The sequence below is a fragment of the Hibiscus syriacus genome, unplaced genomic scaffold, assembly GCF_006381635.1.
Source record: "Hibiscus syriacus cultivar Baekdansim isolate YM2019G1 unplaced genomic scaffold, ASM638163v2 tig00110332_pilon, whole genome shotgun sequence".
NCBI classification, from domain to species: Eukaryota; Viridiplantae; Streptophyta; class Magnoliopsida; order Malvales; family Malvaceae; genus Hibiscus; species Hibiscus syriacus.
In genome coordinates, this window is record NW_024062688.1 from 415,599 (window position 1) to 431,267 (window position 15,669).

The window sequence follows — 15,669 nt, forward strand, 5'->3', positions numbered from 1 at the left end:
CGGCACAACCCACGTTTTGGGTTATTCGAATCAAATCTCAAGAATAATAACGTGCACATGCAAAAGAAATAAAAAGGAAAATGCTACCTTTTATTTCCTTTTCGAATCCTTTACAATAGCTTTGTCTTTGTATCTTCCCGTGCTTTCCTCTATGTTTTGTGTGTAAATCGTGTCACAATGGTGAGTTACAATGGCTATTTATAGTGCTTGTGGATCCTATCTTTAGGAATTTAAATAATAGTATAACTCTATCATATTTTTAGGAGTTTGAATCCTAGCAAAATTTTATCCTATTTTTAGGAGTTTGAATCCTAAAATTCTATCCTATTTTTAGGAGTTTGAATCCTAATAGGACGAAAAATGTGTGTTGACAATTAGCAATATGTAATTTTATATAATAAGTAATTTTTAATATATTAATACCAACAACCGTTAAAAATATAATAATTATATTTAATTTAATAAATTTTAAATTTCTATTAATTTATTAATGGTTGTCCCTTGTTCTCATATGTAATGGGATAAGAGGGAGGTAAGATAGTAGGCTGTCCCCAACACTAAGTTGAGAGCAGCTTCCGTAAGAGACCTCCAAATTATGAAATGTCCTCCATGGGACTCGATCCCACGACCTCAAGGTTAAGAACCTTGTGCTCTACCAACTGAGTTTGATGGTCATTTCTATTAATTTATTAATGATATGTCTAAATTAGGAATATGCATTTGATATGAATCTAATGGAATCCAAACTGATCTAATCTTATTAGATTATTTTAAAAAAAAAAGTTTGGATCAAATCATATTTTTTTTAAATAAACGATTAAAAAATCCTAAAATTTATACCACCGCCGATTAAAATCCTAATTTTTTTATGGACAAAATTATATCTATAATCTCTAAAAAAATCCTAAATAAAAAAATATATATTGTATATGATCAATCATATTAAAATTAAGTTAAAATACACAAAATCTTAAATATTATTATATCAATGTGAATCATGTGAGAGTGCACCAAATTCAAACAAAATCCAACCTTTCGGCTAACCTAATTATAAAAAATTAAGTTCTAGATTGTATAACCTTTGGTTTAGGGATTTTGGAAAGGTAATACTCTCAAGTCATTGTTGAAATGAAAAAAAACATTTCATAAAGTTGAAGATACAATTAAATTAAAGGTTTGGTTTTATGTATTCATCTTAATAAGCGATGGAGAGGGACGGTGGGGTAATCGTTCCTCTGAAAATTTAAAATTATAATATAAGTTAGATTCTTTTTATGTATTTTTTACTTAAAACATGCTTTGCGTTCCCCCTAACGTTTTATAAGTTTATTTATTCTTAAAATTTTAAAAATTCACCTTTCTAACATAAAAATCTGCGTATGTCCTCGATTTTAATTAACTTAAAGTTTGTGTTTTCCCCCATTGTGATGAAGTTAGATCAAATTAACTCCAAAATCCCAATGTGCATGTGTTTCGTTACCCAACTTAGGGACTGTTTGTTTACTTCAGAATGATTAAACGTTGAATAATTTAAATGCTGAATGATTCAGAGGCTCTGTATGAATTAGCTCTGAATGTGACATGTTATTTGATAATGGCTCTGAATCATTCAGAATGTACTTCTGTGCTGAATCATTCAGCACTGTTTTGTTGAATCAGTCAGCACTGAATCATTCAGAGGTGCGAAACAAACGCGCTGAATGCTGAACCGTTCAACATTCAGCGCTGAATGATTCCATTAAGAGGCAAACAAACAACCCCTTAGATTCAAAGCAACTTATAGAGTTATTTTAATTGAATTACATATATACAATTTAAAAAAAAAACTATTTTAATTAAGATTATTATTATTATAGCACAAATTAAATAATTTTAATAATTAAAAAGGTGGTTGTTAAATTTTAAATTTAAATATAATGTATATAAAAATATTTAAATATTTATTATCAAATAATTAAAAAAAATTAATAAGATATTATTTTACAACGATATCGTGATAATAAAAAAATTCTTACGAGATGAACGGCCAGATTCACTCAAAATTTGCTGACATGGGAATTATTAGAGTCCACCCTCTCTAAAGCTTCAATCATTGCCTTCTCACCCGCTCCACTATCTCACTCATTTATAAGTCCTTTCTCAGTGGAGAATTTTTGTGGAAGACAAACGAAAAGTAAAATTTTGGTTCAAATCTCTTCGTTTTCTTAGTATAAGGTCGATTGGTGTCTCTGGGTTTCTTTGAAAATCAACAAAAAAGAAAGGACCTGAGGTATTTGCACAGTTCCTTAAAGAGAATCCACAAAGCCAAAAGGGAAGGGAATTGAAAGGTTTGTGAAGAGGAAATGGTTTTCATGTGTGAGATTTTCTTCACTGGAGGAAAATTAGAAGAAGGAGAGTGGGAGAAGGAGAGATAACACAACAACTAGAAGAAGATCCAATTTTGCCTAAAATTCCATGAGTAACAGAAGTGGAAAAAGAGGGATCTTTAAGCAAAGAACAAGAACCCAAAGTTTTTGTTTCATCTGCTCAACTACTGGTAATTCCTTTGAACATCCTTTTATTTTTCTTTTGATTTTGGTTGGGAATTCAATCGGGCATTTTTTATCATGATAATTGGCTTGTATGAGTACAGAATTTTGAACAAATTAGCAAAAACTGCATAATCTTTAGTTTTAAGGTGAGAAGATTTTATGGGAATCCATTGGTTTAGTTGTTAATGATGTCATTTTATGTCAAAGTTTGCAACTTTAGGGTAGAAGAGCTTAATCAAACTTATGGTATTTTGTTTGGTTTCAAGCAGGGGTAATTGGCAATGTCTGCTACAATAATGAATGAACCGATGGTGGTTTCAGCACCAACACAAGAAACTCAAGCAACACCAGCAAAACTCGTCGCACAAACCGATGTCGAGTTCGCCAAATGTGATTGCTGTGGACTTACCGAGGAGTGTACCCCGGCCTATATCGAAACGGTATGCCAACGGTATCAAGGGAAATGGATATGTGGCCTCTGTGCTGAAGCAATCAAAGATGAGATCATAAGGACTGAAAGGCTTATCAGTACTGAAGAAGCTATGGTTAGGCACATGAACTTTTGCCAAAAATTTGTCTCCTCCGGACCGCCTCCTGATCCTACGGTTCATCTCATATCTGCTATGAGAAGTATTCTTAGAAAAGGTTTAAGATCGACCCCTCCGATCAGTCCTACCGGAAAGGTCCGCAAAATCCGAGTCCCGGGTTTACTCGGTCTGAACGATGTTTCACTACCATGTCTGGTTGATAGAGGTATAAGAGATGATGGAAAGGGGATAAAGAGCATGGAATGAACATGGCGGTGGAACACAAGAAAAGGGCCAGATGCATGTAGGTTTTCTCATAGTTGAAACTTTGAAAGAGTTGGGTTCAAGTTCCCCCCTTCTTCATAATTGTATCGTTGATTGAAACAAAGAACAAGAAGTTAAACGAAGAACAAAATCAATTTAATGTTAAGTGTAAACTTAGAAGCTTATGTAGATTTTAATGTTTGGAATGGGATTTACATGATGGGATCAAAGAGTTAATTGCATAGTAGGTTTCCAAATTATGACTTTCCATTCTAAATCGGTTATTAACTTCAACATTTCCTTTTATTAGCGAGATCGTTCAATAGGTTTCGAGTTAAAATCTTTAACGGAACACAAATGGTTGAACATTTTGCCGCAGAAGTTGATATTCTTACAAAAATCAGCAGCAAGAACGTGTTGTTACAGTGGCAACAAAACATTGGAATTGTCTTGTCTGCTAAAGAAATGGATGAAAGATTGAAGATGTTCACCATCGTTGGAGCTCAGTACATGAATGGGACAAGTAGGAGAGCAATAACATTAGAACCAGTTGTGGACAGCACAGCTCAGCTGCTTAGTGATATGTTTTAATGGTTAAGTAGCCCTTGACAGACGGAAGTTTCTGAAATGGGGATTTTAAGCGAATGGGGCCTGTTAAGTGAAAATGAAACTAACATGTCTGAAATGTAACCAGTGGGGTCTAAGGCTCTGATTTGGTTAATCTAAAAGACAGATCATCTGACTCAGCTGTGGACCCCACCTCTCCCAACCATATCAACCTTCGGATCTGATAAAAGCAAAATGCAAACCCTGTTTATTTTGGTCTAAAATAGAGATGGGCATGGGTCGGGTCGGATTTTTGATCCACCGACCCGAGAACAAAGGATCCTCTATCCGAGACTGACCCTACCAAAACAAATTTCACCCGATCCGAACTCGACCCAACATATAACTTAGTAACCAGACCCGAAATAATAATAAAAATATTATTTTTATTTAATAAAAACAGTGATTTAATTGAAAAAAATTATATATAGAGGGATATTATTGTAATTATTCATAAATATATAAGATAAAATTATATATTTTTTCGGGTTAGATCTAATATTTTACCTTAAATCCGAATCCGACCGAACATCATACTTAAAAAAACCGACCCGTTCCGATCCGGTCGGATCAGATCGTAACCCGTCGGATTCGGGTTCAATGCCCATCCTAGTCTAAAACAATCCTTCAGATGATTGCTTTGTTTTGAACATAAAGAAATCAATTCTTCAAATATTTTCGTTATTATTATTTAACAATAATAATATTAGGGATGGCAAAAAAACCCGAATTCGACGGGGAAAACTGAAAATCGAATTAAACGAGTTGGGTTTGGGGATGATAAACGGGGACGGGGATGGGTTTGGTAATCCCCGCCCCGATTACCCGATTACCCTGCCCGATAAATATTAAAAATAATTATTATATATATATAATTAATAAATTTAATTTAAATTAATATATATATATATATATTTATATATTTAATTTAAATATATATATATACCGACCCGATACCTGTTTAAATAACAGTTTATGCTAAACGGGGATACCCGTTTCCCCGCGGTTTTCCCCGATTACTCGATGGGGATCCCTGTTTAAATCCCCGCGTTTTTTAAGCGGTGACGGGTACGAATTTTTTAATCGGGAACGGGAACAGGGGGACCAATACCCGGCCCGAACCCGGCCTGTTACCATCCCTAAATAATATACACTCAATGCTCTTGATAATCACTTAAAAAAATATAAAGGGTAAACTACATAAATAGTTATCAATAATATTATCACTAACAAAATGATCAATGATATTATCATTTTATAACAAATCGATCACTCGATTGTTAACGAAATAAATATTTTATCTACTTCATCTCATCTATCTTCTTCCACAAATATATAGTTTGCTTTAGTATTATTTAATTTTATTCCGCATAAATTTATTCATATTTTAGTAATTATTTATATACTTCACCTATTATTTAAAGTTTATAGTCAGCAAGATTTATTTGTACAAAGGATAAGTAATATAAACAAGTCATCTCTTTTTTTAATAGTATGAGGTTATTACAAAGTAGTCTATATTTATAATTTTCTTAACTTATTGATAATGCACACATACTGCAGACCTCGTTTATTAAACTCAAAACCTCTAAAGAGATCAATATACCCTAATAAAACGTACAAAAGTACATTAAGATTAAAAATATTATTTACTTATTTGTATCGGTCTAAGTTAATTATTTTTCTTTTAAATTTTCTTATTTCACGTGTTAAATACTTACACCGGTATAAGTTATTTTTTCCAAAACTTTCTTGTTTAACTGATTAAATACTTACATCGGTATGTATAAGTATATTGATTCTGTGGTTGCATGCAGTATAGTTTAATGTATATTGTTTTCCTAATTCTTAATTCCCATATAAAGTTATAACCTCTATTAAATCTCTCTCTCAAAGATACCCTTTACACCACCAACATGGCCATAGACCATCAAATCACCCCTAAGCCTCATCTAGCCATCACATTCCAAATCCACCATTACCGCCCACGGCGGAGAATCTTCCTCCTCCGCCGAAAAAACAATAGGCTACCAACGGAAACCAGGGGAGCGGGCTTACATAGTGAAGGTTTTGAAGAAGATAAAGTGGGTGATCAAGTTGCAATATACGTGCATGTTGAGGAAGCTAAAGAAACATTATAGGAATTTGATTAAGGATCTGGTGGAAGCAAGTGCTAGCGTCGAGGCTTTGCAACAAAGAATGTTCATGGAATCCTCTTTCGCCGTCCCCGTTATGGGCGTTTCCTTCTCTACTTTCTCTGCATCAGATCGCCCTAAAACCTTGGTGTTTTGATATGTTTTCTGGTTTAAATATGCTCCAAGTCCTTGGACTCTTTGTATATTTGAAATTTACTTCACCTATTTCTATTTTCAGGAATATAGTCCCTATACTTTTTGTATTCGAAATTTCAACTTCGACTGTTAACGCCAATTTTGTTGTTGTTAACTTCGAAATTTCACCCTTAAATTTCATATCCAAACTCTAAATTTTCAAATTATATCCCAAACCCTAAACTCTAAATTACAATCCCACCCACCCTCACCCTTGACGGATTCACCCTCCTACCGACGGACAGTGGCTCATCGATGGCTTTACCGGTGGCTCATCAACGGTGGCTTAAATTATAATCCCCGCCACACCTTCAACAAGTTCATTGCAGCCAATCATTTTAGACTTCTTAACACCATTGGTACCTAAAATAATCTGAGCAAATTCCTCCATCTTTAACTGCCTACTTAACCAACATCTCTCGACAGCAAAATCATGAGCAAATTCTTAAAAAGAGACCCTTAAATCTTAATTTTTTTAAAGATGACTTTATTAACTAAAAAACCCTTACAAGATTCGACCGGAGGTTCTGTGGTTTTGAGCCTAAAATTTTTACAACTGATCCATAATACTTTGTTTGTTTTTTTATTATATCAATAGTAATAAATCTAATTTTTTGGGGTCCTTGCTATTTCGGGATTCTGTTCCGTCGTGCACGTTGATCATGCCTAGCTCCGCCTCTGCTGACGAGAGCAATTGTCAAAGAATAATAAATAAAAGATTGGATCATAACTTGACAAATAAAGTTGTAAGAAAACAACACAAATCGTTTATTTATTTTTGTGGCTGTACATATAACTAAGTGGAAGTGGCTACGTTCATACACTTGTTGCCAATTAATGTATCTTTAAAGTTGTGTTATAAATTGACAAAATTCTTGTTACTTGAAATCTATTTAGGTCGGCGTACATGGTCCTGCTCGACTGATTCATGTCTCCACAAGTTCAATGAAGGTGATATACCTTGTTTACCCAACATGTCACATAATCATAGGATCTTATTTCGCTTGGCTCGAATCAAATTCAGCTTTAAATATTATTTATTATCTTTAAATTAAATTTACTTAAACTTAACATGTTGAATTTTATGTGCTCACTTGTAACTTAATTGTATTTGCAGAATATACGTACATTATCGATAATTAAAATAAATTCTAAATAAATACAACCTTATAATTAAACATATTATCGGAAAAAATAATTATATTTTAACTTTTTCAAAAATAAATTATTTAGAAATTTCAATCGAATTAAGAATCAATATATATGTATGTACGAATTTAAGTCGCAATAAATCTTTTTTATATAGACGATGAATTAAGTGATCCCAATGGCTAAAAGGATGATTATTATGCCTAAAGGTTTCGATTTGAACACGGTAATTAGCTGCTTGTCGGGATATTAAAACTTTCATTATAAACGGTTAAAAGTATTTCAAACCGCTTATAATCACGTCAAACTAGTAAAAAATAATCTTATCTATACATAATAAATGTAACCAATTAAATCATAGTAAATCTACTGTTACAAATCTTAATAATGATAACCACAAATTTAAATCAAATTTAATTACCAAATAAAGGTGAAAATTATCCGTTAATACATTCCAGCAAATCAAACATAATGTTTAGCAATGGGTTGCCATAATAAGCATTAACGCACCTGTACTTGTCGAATATAAAAAGGATGCAAGCAGCCATAACAGCTCCTGCAATATTTTCTGATAAATAATATATATAGTTTTACAAGATGAAGACTCCATTAATACTGCAGAAAGTTGAGTCCACAAGTGTACTCGGTTCGTCCCCAAATTTGCATTTCTCACGGGTAAGTCCTAAATTCATTTAATGTTTTGAATATATAAATGATTTTGGTTCTTTCTCTTGGTTGATTTTGATGATAAATGTGTAACGTCGTTATGACTGGACATTTTTCTTTTAGAAAAATATGAAATAACTGCAAAATTTTCGTTATTTTTGTTGAGAAATCTCTAGTTTCGAATTTCTTTTAATTTCTCGATGATTAAACATCGTCTTTCAAATCTCACTGTTTGAAAAGTAGAGAAGAATGAAGCAATTTGTACGTCTTGATTTCACGTTGATTGAAAATATTTGAACTTACATTGATTTGGGGTGTAATGAGTTTTGAATTTAAGATTGAGTGTTATGAATTCTAAAGTGACCAAAATTAAACTTATTAAAAATAAATTCAATGAGTAATAGTATAGAAAATAAAAAAAAAACCAAAGAAAAACAAATTTAATCTCAGCACACGAATAGTTACAAAAGAGTTATTTTCAACATATGTCCTTAAACTATGACTCTTATTTTAAATTAGTCCATAAACTTTTGAATATTTTAATTTCATCCTTAAACTATGACTCATTTTAAATTGGTCCCCAAACTTTTAAATATTCCAAATTCATCCTTAAACTACGACTCTCATTTTAAATTGATCCCCAAACTTTTAAATATTCCAATTTCATCATTAAACTATGACCCTTATTCTAAATTAGCCCTGAAACTTTTGAACATTCCAATATTATCCCCCCTAAATCATTCAAAACTTCAAAGTTGTGAATATAGCATTTAAAAGTTTGGGGGTTCAACATAGAAAGAGTTCGGGATGAATTACTATGTTCACAAGTTTAGGGATTAATTTAAAATGAAAGCATAGCTTGGGGATGAAATAGAATATTCAAAAGTTCATGTCCCAATTTAAAATGAGGATCATAGTTTAGAGACATGTGGTGAAATTAACTCTAGAAAAAAATATTATTATTAATTTAAACTTATTAAAAATAAAAAAGTCAAATCACATGAATGAAATTTGAGAAATGAATTTCAAATTTAATATCATAAAAGAAATAAAATCAGAATTAAAATTTAAACTAATTTAAAATTAAATATTTGAAATTAATTTTTTTATCTGAAATTAGAATGATTAGTATCTATACTCATTTATTATTCATTGTCATAATTTTGATATATTTCACCAACAACAAAAAAAAACTAATAAAGTAAAGATATGGGTTTAATGCACATTTTTAGTGCAGAGAAATACTATTGTAATTTTCAGACAAGACAAGGTTATAAAAGTAATTTCCTCCCACCACTTTCTCAATACTTTCCCCAACCGCGTCGTTTACTCGGAAAGATGGATCTCGTTTTGACTCAGCAGCCTAATTTCTTTGATTTTCTGAATAAAATAAAGGGTAAAGTGTATAATTCGTCCTCATACTTTTAAATTTTTCATTTTGATTACTTTTAAAACTTAAAATACAACTACTAATTTTTTAATTCATTTTTGTTATTGTCATTGTTGTTAACTCTAATTAAGTAAAATTGACATCACATGTTAAAATTTTATTTCCTTTCAAGGTTAGTCGTCAGCATTACTAAGCATAATATCGATTATACTCGAGAAATTGACCATTATCGTTGAATTATTATCCACCATCATTTTATTCAAGTCTCAAACACAATCAAAGTTTCCTCACCATATACGATTAAACTAACCAAAATTCGAACCATCATCATCCATTTCATTTGATTATCATCCACAGCCACAATCACCGAGAAAAATAGATAAAATATATATCTTTGATGAGTTTTAGATGAATAGAACAATCGTCAACCAAATTCAATGGAAGGAATGATATGTTTGGTAAGATGATTAATGTGGTTCGATTTTGACTTCATCTCACAATTAATAGTGACATATAGAAAAAGTTTAGCTTTTAGTTTCGATTTTAGTGATCATATTATATTTTTAAAAGTTTAATGACTAAAATACAATAATTTAAAAGTTCAGAGACCATCTATATAGTTTACCCTAAAATGAATATTACTCGGTAGAAGAAAATTGATGTCAAAAACAAGAACATCAGTTACATTTAAGCTCCCGAAAAAGAAAATTTGAAAAACGTGTGGACGGTGAGAAAACCGATGCTACTAATCACAAGCTACCACATCGTTTCCTCCCTGTATCTGTATATAAATAACACATCACCCACAATTGAATCCTCGAAAAAAGAAAAAAAAAACGAAGAAGATTCATCAGCCTGTTTCTCACATCTTCAACCAAAAAAACCCAGAACTTTGATCAGAGAAACAGAGGATTTGAATAGCAAAACAATGGCACTGGCAAAAGAAATGATGGGTTGTTCTTTGATCGAGAGATCATCATTTGTTTCTTCATCGAAAGTGTTTCTAAACTGTTCTGGTAATGCGACCTGTTTCCGGCAGAGACAGAACCGGTTCCCGCTGGTCAAGCACGTCCCGTTTCCGTCGGTGCATTCGAGGAAGGTTTTCAAGGCGCCCGTCGTGGCCGCCATCAGTGAAGATTTGATAAAGGCGGTGCCGAATCAAAAGGAGAAGCCTGTTGAATTCAAGGTTAGAGCTTCCGTGACTATCAGGAACAAGAACAAGGAAGATTTTAAGGAGACTTTGGCTAAGCATTTCGATGCTTTTGCTGACATGTTCGGAAGGCATGTCGTGTTGGAACTCATTAGCAATGAACAAGATCCCAGTAAGTGCTTTTTTTAACAATTCTTTCATATTGTTTTGTTTAATTTCAGCTCTGTAATTCTGGGTTTTTGTTTGTTTGATTTCAGAATCCAATGGTCCGAAGAAAAGCAGTGAAGCAGTGTTGAAGGATTGGTCCAAGAAAGCAAACGTTAAAGCTGAACGAGTTTATTACACAGCTGAGTTCACAGTGGACTCAGAGTTCGGGATTCCAGGTGCCATAACGGTGAAAAACAAGCACCATCAGGAATTTTTCCTGGAAAGCATCACCATTGAAGGATTTGCATGCGGCCCTCTTCATTTCCCTTGCAATTCCTGGGTTCAATCCAGCAAAAATCACTCTGCAAAGCGGATTTTCTTCTCTAATCAGGTTTACCATTAACGCCTCTCTCCGTGTAGCATTGAATTTTCAAGTCTCTGGTCTTCTTGGTCCGTTGAACGACAAAGTATTCAAAGGTCAAAACTTTCAATTTTAAGCTTTTGAATCTTCATCGAAGGGACTGAGTTGAACCAGTCAGAGCTTCGTAGCTGACTCTGACATTTTCAACTGTTTTTTACAATTCAAAACAGTTTACATTTTTCAACTAGTGTTTTTTTAGCTAATTTGACCGAGATTTTGTTTGAGCAGCCTTATTTGCCGAACGAGGCACCTAATGGACTAAGAGCATTAAGAGAAAAAGAGCTAAGGGATCTAAGGGGAAATGGTCGAGGCGTAAGAAAACTCTCGGACAGGGTTTACGACTTCGATGTGTACAATGATTTGGGAAATCCAGACAGGGGCATTGATTTTGCCCGGCCAATGCTCGGTGGCAACAAAATTCCATACCCGAGACGGTGTCGCACCGGTCGTCTTCCTTCCGAAACAGGTAAACATACGTGCACACATATAAACATGTACATGGATACCGTTTTTACATATTGTAATGGAATGCTGAACTCTGAGTGTTTGTAAACGGCAGACATGTCAGCAGAGAGCAGAGTCGAGAAGCCATTGCCGATGTACGTGCCGAGAGACGAACAATTCGAGGAGTCGAAGCGGAACACCTTCTCTGCCGGAAGGTTTAGAGCAGTGCTACACAACTTGTTGCCGCTGTTGAAAGCCAGCATTTCAGTTCATAACCGTGACATAAACTCGTTCGCCGACATCGATGACCTTTACAAAGAAGGGCTGCTCCTCAAATTAGGTTTACAGCAAGAAACCGTGAAGAAGTTGCCGAAAATGGTCACCAAATTACAGGAATCTAGCGAAGGACTGCTCAAATATGAAACCCCAAAAGTTGTTTCCAGTAAGTAAAATATCTGCACATTCTAAATGTGGGATAAAAAAAAGATTACTTAGCTAAAAGCTAACATGTGACATCTACACATGCAGAGGACAAGTTTGCCTGGTTGCGAGACGACGAGTTCGGCCGTCAAGCATTGGCGGGCGTCAACCCTGTAAACATCGAGCGACTTACATCTTTTCCACCGGTAAGCAGGCTCGACCCCGAGATCTATGGTCCCCAAGAATCTGCACTCAAAGAAGAGCACATTGTGGGACAGCTTAATGGCATGACAGTTCAACAGGTAAATGTTGTGCTAAAATTATCAAAATGTAGCTTATTTTTTTAATTTTTTTACCATATATAGATTGTTGATTTTTATTGTGTTTGGTAAATTTGAACTCAGGCTTTGGATGAAAACAAGTTGTTTATAGTGGATTATCATGACATTTATCTACCGTTTCTCGATCGGATCAATGCACTAGATGGCCGGAAATCATATGCTACTCGTACAATATTTTTCTTGACTCCGACCGGGACACTCAAGCCGGTTGCCATCGAACTAAGCCTTCCACACACCACACCGCAGTCCCGAGCCAAGCATGTCGTCACACCGCCTGTTGATGCAACCACAAATTGGATTTGGCAGCTTGCAAAAGCTCATGTTTGCTCCAACGATGCCGGGGTCCATCAATTGGTTAACCATTGGTTACGTACACATGCATGCATGGAGCCCTTCATATTGGCTGCACATAGGCAAATGAGCGTAATGCACCCCATCTTTAAGCTTTTGGATCCACACATGAGATATACGCTAGAGATAAACGCTTTAGCTCGACAAAACTTGATCAATGCCGGTGGTGTTATCGAGGATTGCTTCACTCCCGGTCGCTACTGCATGGAGATTAGCGCTGCGGCTTATCGGAGCCATTGGCGCTTTGACCAGGAGAACCTACCTGCCGACCTCATCCGAAGGTAAATACCGAACTCTGAGATGAAAACAAAATAAATAATTGAGCTTCAACAGGATATCTATTAGAACGTATGCACAAACTTTACTTTCTTCACATGGAAGTTATGTTGTTGCTACATTCGGCAATGAACTGAACCTAAAGAATTGACCTTCCATGGTACAGAGGAATTGCGGTTCCTGACCCAACACAACCCCATGGTCTAAAGCTCCTGATTGAAGACTACCCTTATGCCACGGACGGACTACTAATATGGAACGCACTCGAGAATTGGGTCCGAACCTACGTGAACCATTACTATCCGAACTCGAGCCTGATATGCAGTGACAGAGAGCTACAAAACTGGTACTATGAGTCCGTCCACATAGGCCATGCCGATCTCAGCAAGGAGTCGTGGTGGCCCTCATTGAAAACGCCAGAGGATCTAGTGTCCATCCTCACCACCCTCATTTGGCTTGCATCAGCCCAACATGCTGCACTTAATTTTGGACAGTACCCTTACGGTGGCTACGTGCCTAACCGTCCACCCCTAATGCGGAGACTAATACCCGACGAGAACGACCCCGAGTACGTTAATTTCCTCGCCGATCCACAAAAATATTTCCTATTAGCATTGCCAAGTTTATTACAAGCTACAAAGTTCATGGCGGTCGTTGACAACTTGTCAACACACTCCCCCGACGAGGAGTACTTGGGGGAAAGACAACACCCCTCAATTTGGTCAGGTGATGCAGAGATCATCGAGGCCTTCTACGGGTTCTCGGCCGAGATAAGACGGATAGAGAAGGAGATCGAGAGAAGGAACGCGGATCCTAGCCTCAAGAACCGGTGTGGAGCCGGGGTGTTACCGTATGAGCTTCTTGCACCGAGCTCGGACCCAGGGGTAACATGCAGGGGAGTTCCTAACAGTGTTTCAATATGATCCAAAATTGGATATCAGGGTGCCCTTATTTATTTATTCTTAATTAAAATTTAGGTATATAAATATTTTTAGGGTAAGGGGTATATATGGAATAGAACTTGTAAGCATACTTTTTGTGTCATATGACATTGTTATCATGCAAATAATGTATCAAACTCGGTTCCAGTGACCACTGACCAGAGAAACCTCGTCTGCCCATTTGAAAAAAAATAATGATAATCCGGACACAGTTCCGATGAAGTTGGTCAGGTTGATTTTTTATTTTGAAAATTTAAATTCGGATTGTATTTTCAGGATATGACTAGATTGAGTTCAAATTTAGTATAAAAAAATCTAACTCGGTTAATTTAGATTTATCTTTGAACAAATACTTATTCTAAGTTAATAAAAAATAAAAAATTATCCGACTTATTATCATCCCTAATCATATCTATAGATATTGATTTAAACGAAGAATGTTAATTAAAAATTTAATTATTAAAAATATTAACCTTTTATTAATTAATAAGTCAAATATAAGACTTTAAGTCAAAGTCATATATGATTTTTTTTAAAAAAATCTTAAAATATTGGGTCTGCCTAATTGAATGCATAATTTAGATTTTAAGACTTCAAGTCAAGTCATATGTAATTAACAGAAATCATCTACATATATTAACTATGGTCAATTGAATATATAAATTAAAACTTTCAGACATATTTAGTCGGCATATACACATAAAAAGTAGGGTTGTAAATGAATCGAACCGAGTTTAAGTATTGTTAAATTTGATTTAATTTGAAAAGTATATAACTGAATTTAACTCGATTTGAAAATTCACGAGTTTAAAATTGTCAAGCTCGACCCGAAAACTCGCGAGCTTAAAATTTCAAAACTCGACTCGAACTCGAAATAAAAAATTAAAGCTCTACTCGAACTAAAAAAAACTTGAACTCGAAATATTATCAGATTTAATTTGATTGAAGTTCAAACTTGAACTCGAATATTAACTTTAAGTACTTGAAATCCTTGTATTTTTTAAAAAATAATAACATATAATGTTAACATTATTAATAATTCAATTAAAAAATCTAAAAAATTAATTTATTATTTTTTAAGTTGCTTGTGAGCTTTTTGAATCGGGTATCAAATAGCTCATTTTGACTCGTTAAGAATTTGAGTCGAGTTCGAACTCAAATCAAGTCTATTCGATTTGAAAATTAATCGAACTTTAATGAAATCAATCTCGAATAACTTATAATCTGTCTTGTATCATTTACAGTTGTACAACTACCAACTAAAGACACCATTCACTAACCCACTGGCAAATGTTTAGAGTGCGTTTGGTTCACGGAATGTAAGATTACCAGTGGGAATAAAAGATTCTCAGTCAATAGGATTACTGTGAATGTTGTATTTTGTGTTTGGCTGGTTTAGCAGGAATGTAAGATTACCGTGTTTAGTTAAAGGAATAAAAGATGATTGGAATGTATATTTGACCAAATTGTCCTTATTATATATTTTTTTTAACAAGTTTGAAAAATTTATATATTTTCTTTAAAAAAAAAAATTCATAAAATTTATATAATTTTTTTACAAAATGAAATATAAAGGTTAATGAAAGGGTAAAATTTATTTAACCCCGAACTTCATATAAAATTTAATTATGTTGCTTGTGAGCTTTTTGAATCGGTATCAAATAGCTCATTTTGACTCGTTAAGAATTTGAGTCGAGTTCGAACTCAATCAAGTC

General features: G+C 34.1%; 1 protein-coding gene and 1 long non-coding RNA gene across 3 annotated transcripts; both read left to right on the forward strand.

Moving 5' to 3' along the window:
• The first annotated feature begins 2,162 nt into the window (after nucleotides 1-2,162).
• Nucleotides 2,163-9,605, forward strand: LOC120119902. The gene is made up of 3 exons (XR_005515867.1): nucleotides 2,163-2,536; nucleotides 2,801-3,362; nucleotides 9,595-9,605. It is a non-coding gene; the product is annotated as an uncharacterized LOC120119902 (long non-coding RNA).
• A 734-nt stretch (nucleotides 9,606-10,339) lies between these two features.
• Nucleotides 10,340-14,186, forward strand: LOC120119334 (linoleate 13S-lipoxygenase 3-1, chloroplastic-like). Of its 2 annotated transcripts, none has more exons than XM_039139152.1 (7): nucleotides 10,340-10,785; nucleotides 10,871-11,151; nucleotides 11,410-11,647; nucleotides 11,741-12,067; nucleotides 12,154-12,347; nucleotides 12,450-13,018; nucleotides 13,180-14,186. In XM_039139152.1, the coding sequence occupies exons 1-7, from the start codon at nucleotides 10,392-10,394 to the stop codon at nucleotides 13,934-13,936; spliced, it is 2,760 nt and encodes a 919-aa protein (XP_038995083.1). In that variant the 5' UTR covers nucleotides 10,340-10,391; the 3' UTR covers nucleotides 13,937-14,186. The 2 variants fall into 2 exon arrangements, with proteins under 2 accessions (XP_038995083.1, XP_038995084.1); XM_039139153.1 differs by having other exon boundaries at nucleotides 11,428-11,647.
• The last annotated feature ends 1,483 nt before the right edge of the window (nucleotides 14,187-15,669 follow it).

Bases quoted from the DNA above. Each gene is read 5' to 3' on its own strand.
- LOC120119334 (XM_039139152.1), top strand. From the start codon at position 10,392: ATGGCACTGGCAAAAGAAATGATGGGTTGTTCTTTGATCGAGAGATCA. The intron at 10,786-10,870 runs GTAAGTGCTTTT...GTTTGATTTCAG, and splicing joins TAGCAATGAACAAGATCCCA to AATCCAATGGTCCGAAGAAA. The intron at 13,019-13,179 runs GTAAATACCGAA...TCCATGGTACAG, and splicing joins CCTGCCGACCTCATCCGAAG to AGGAATTGCGGTTCCTGACC.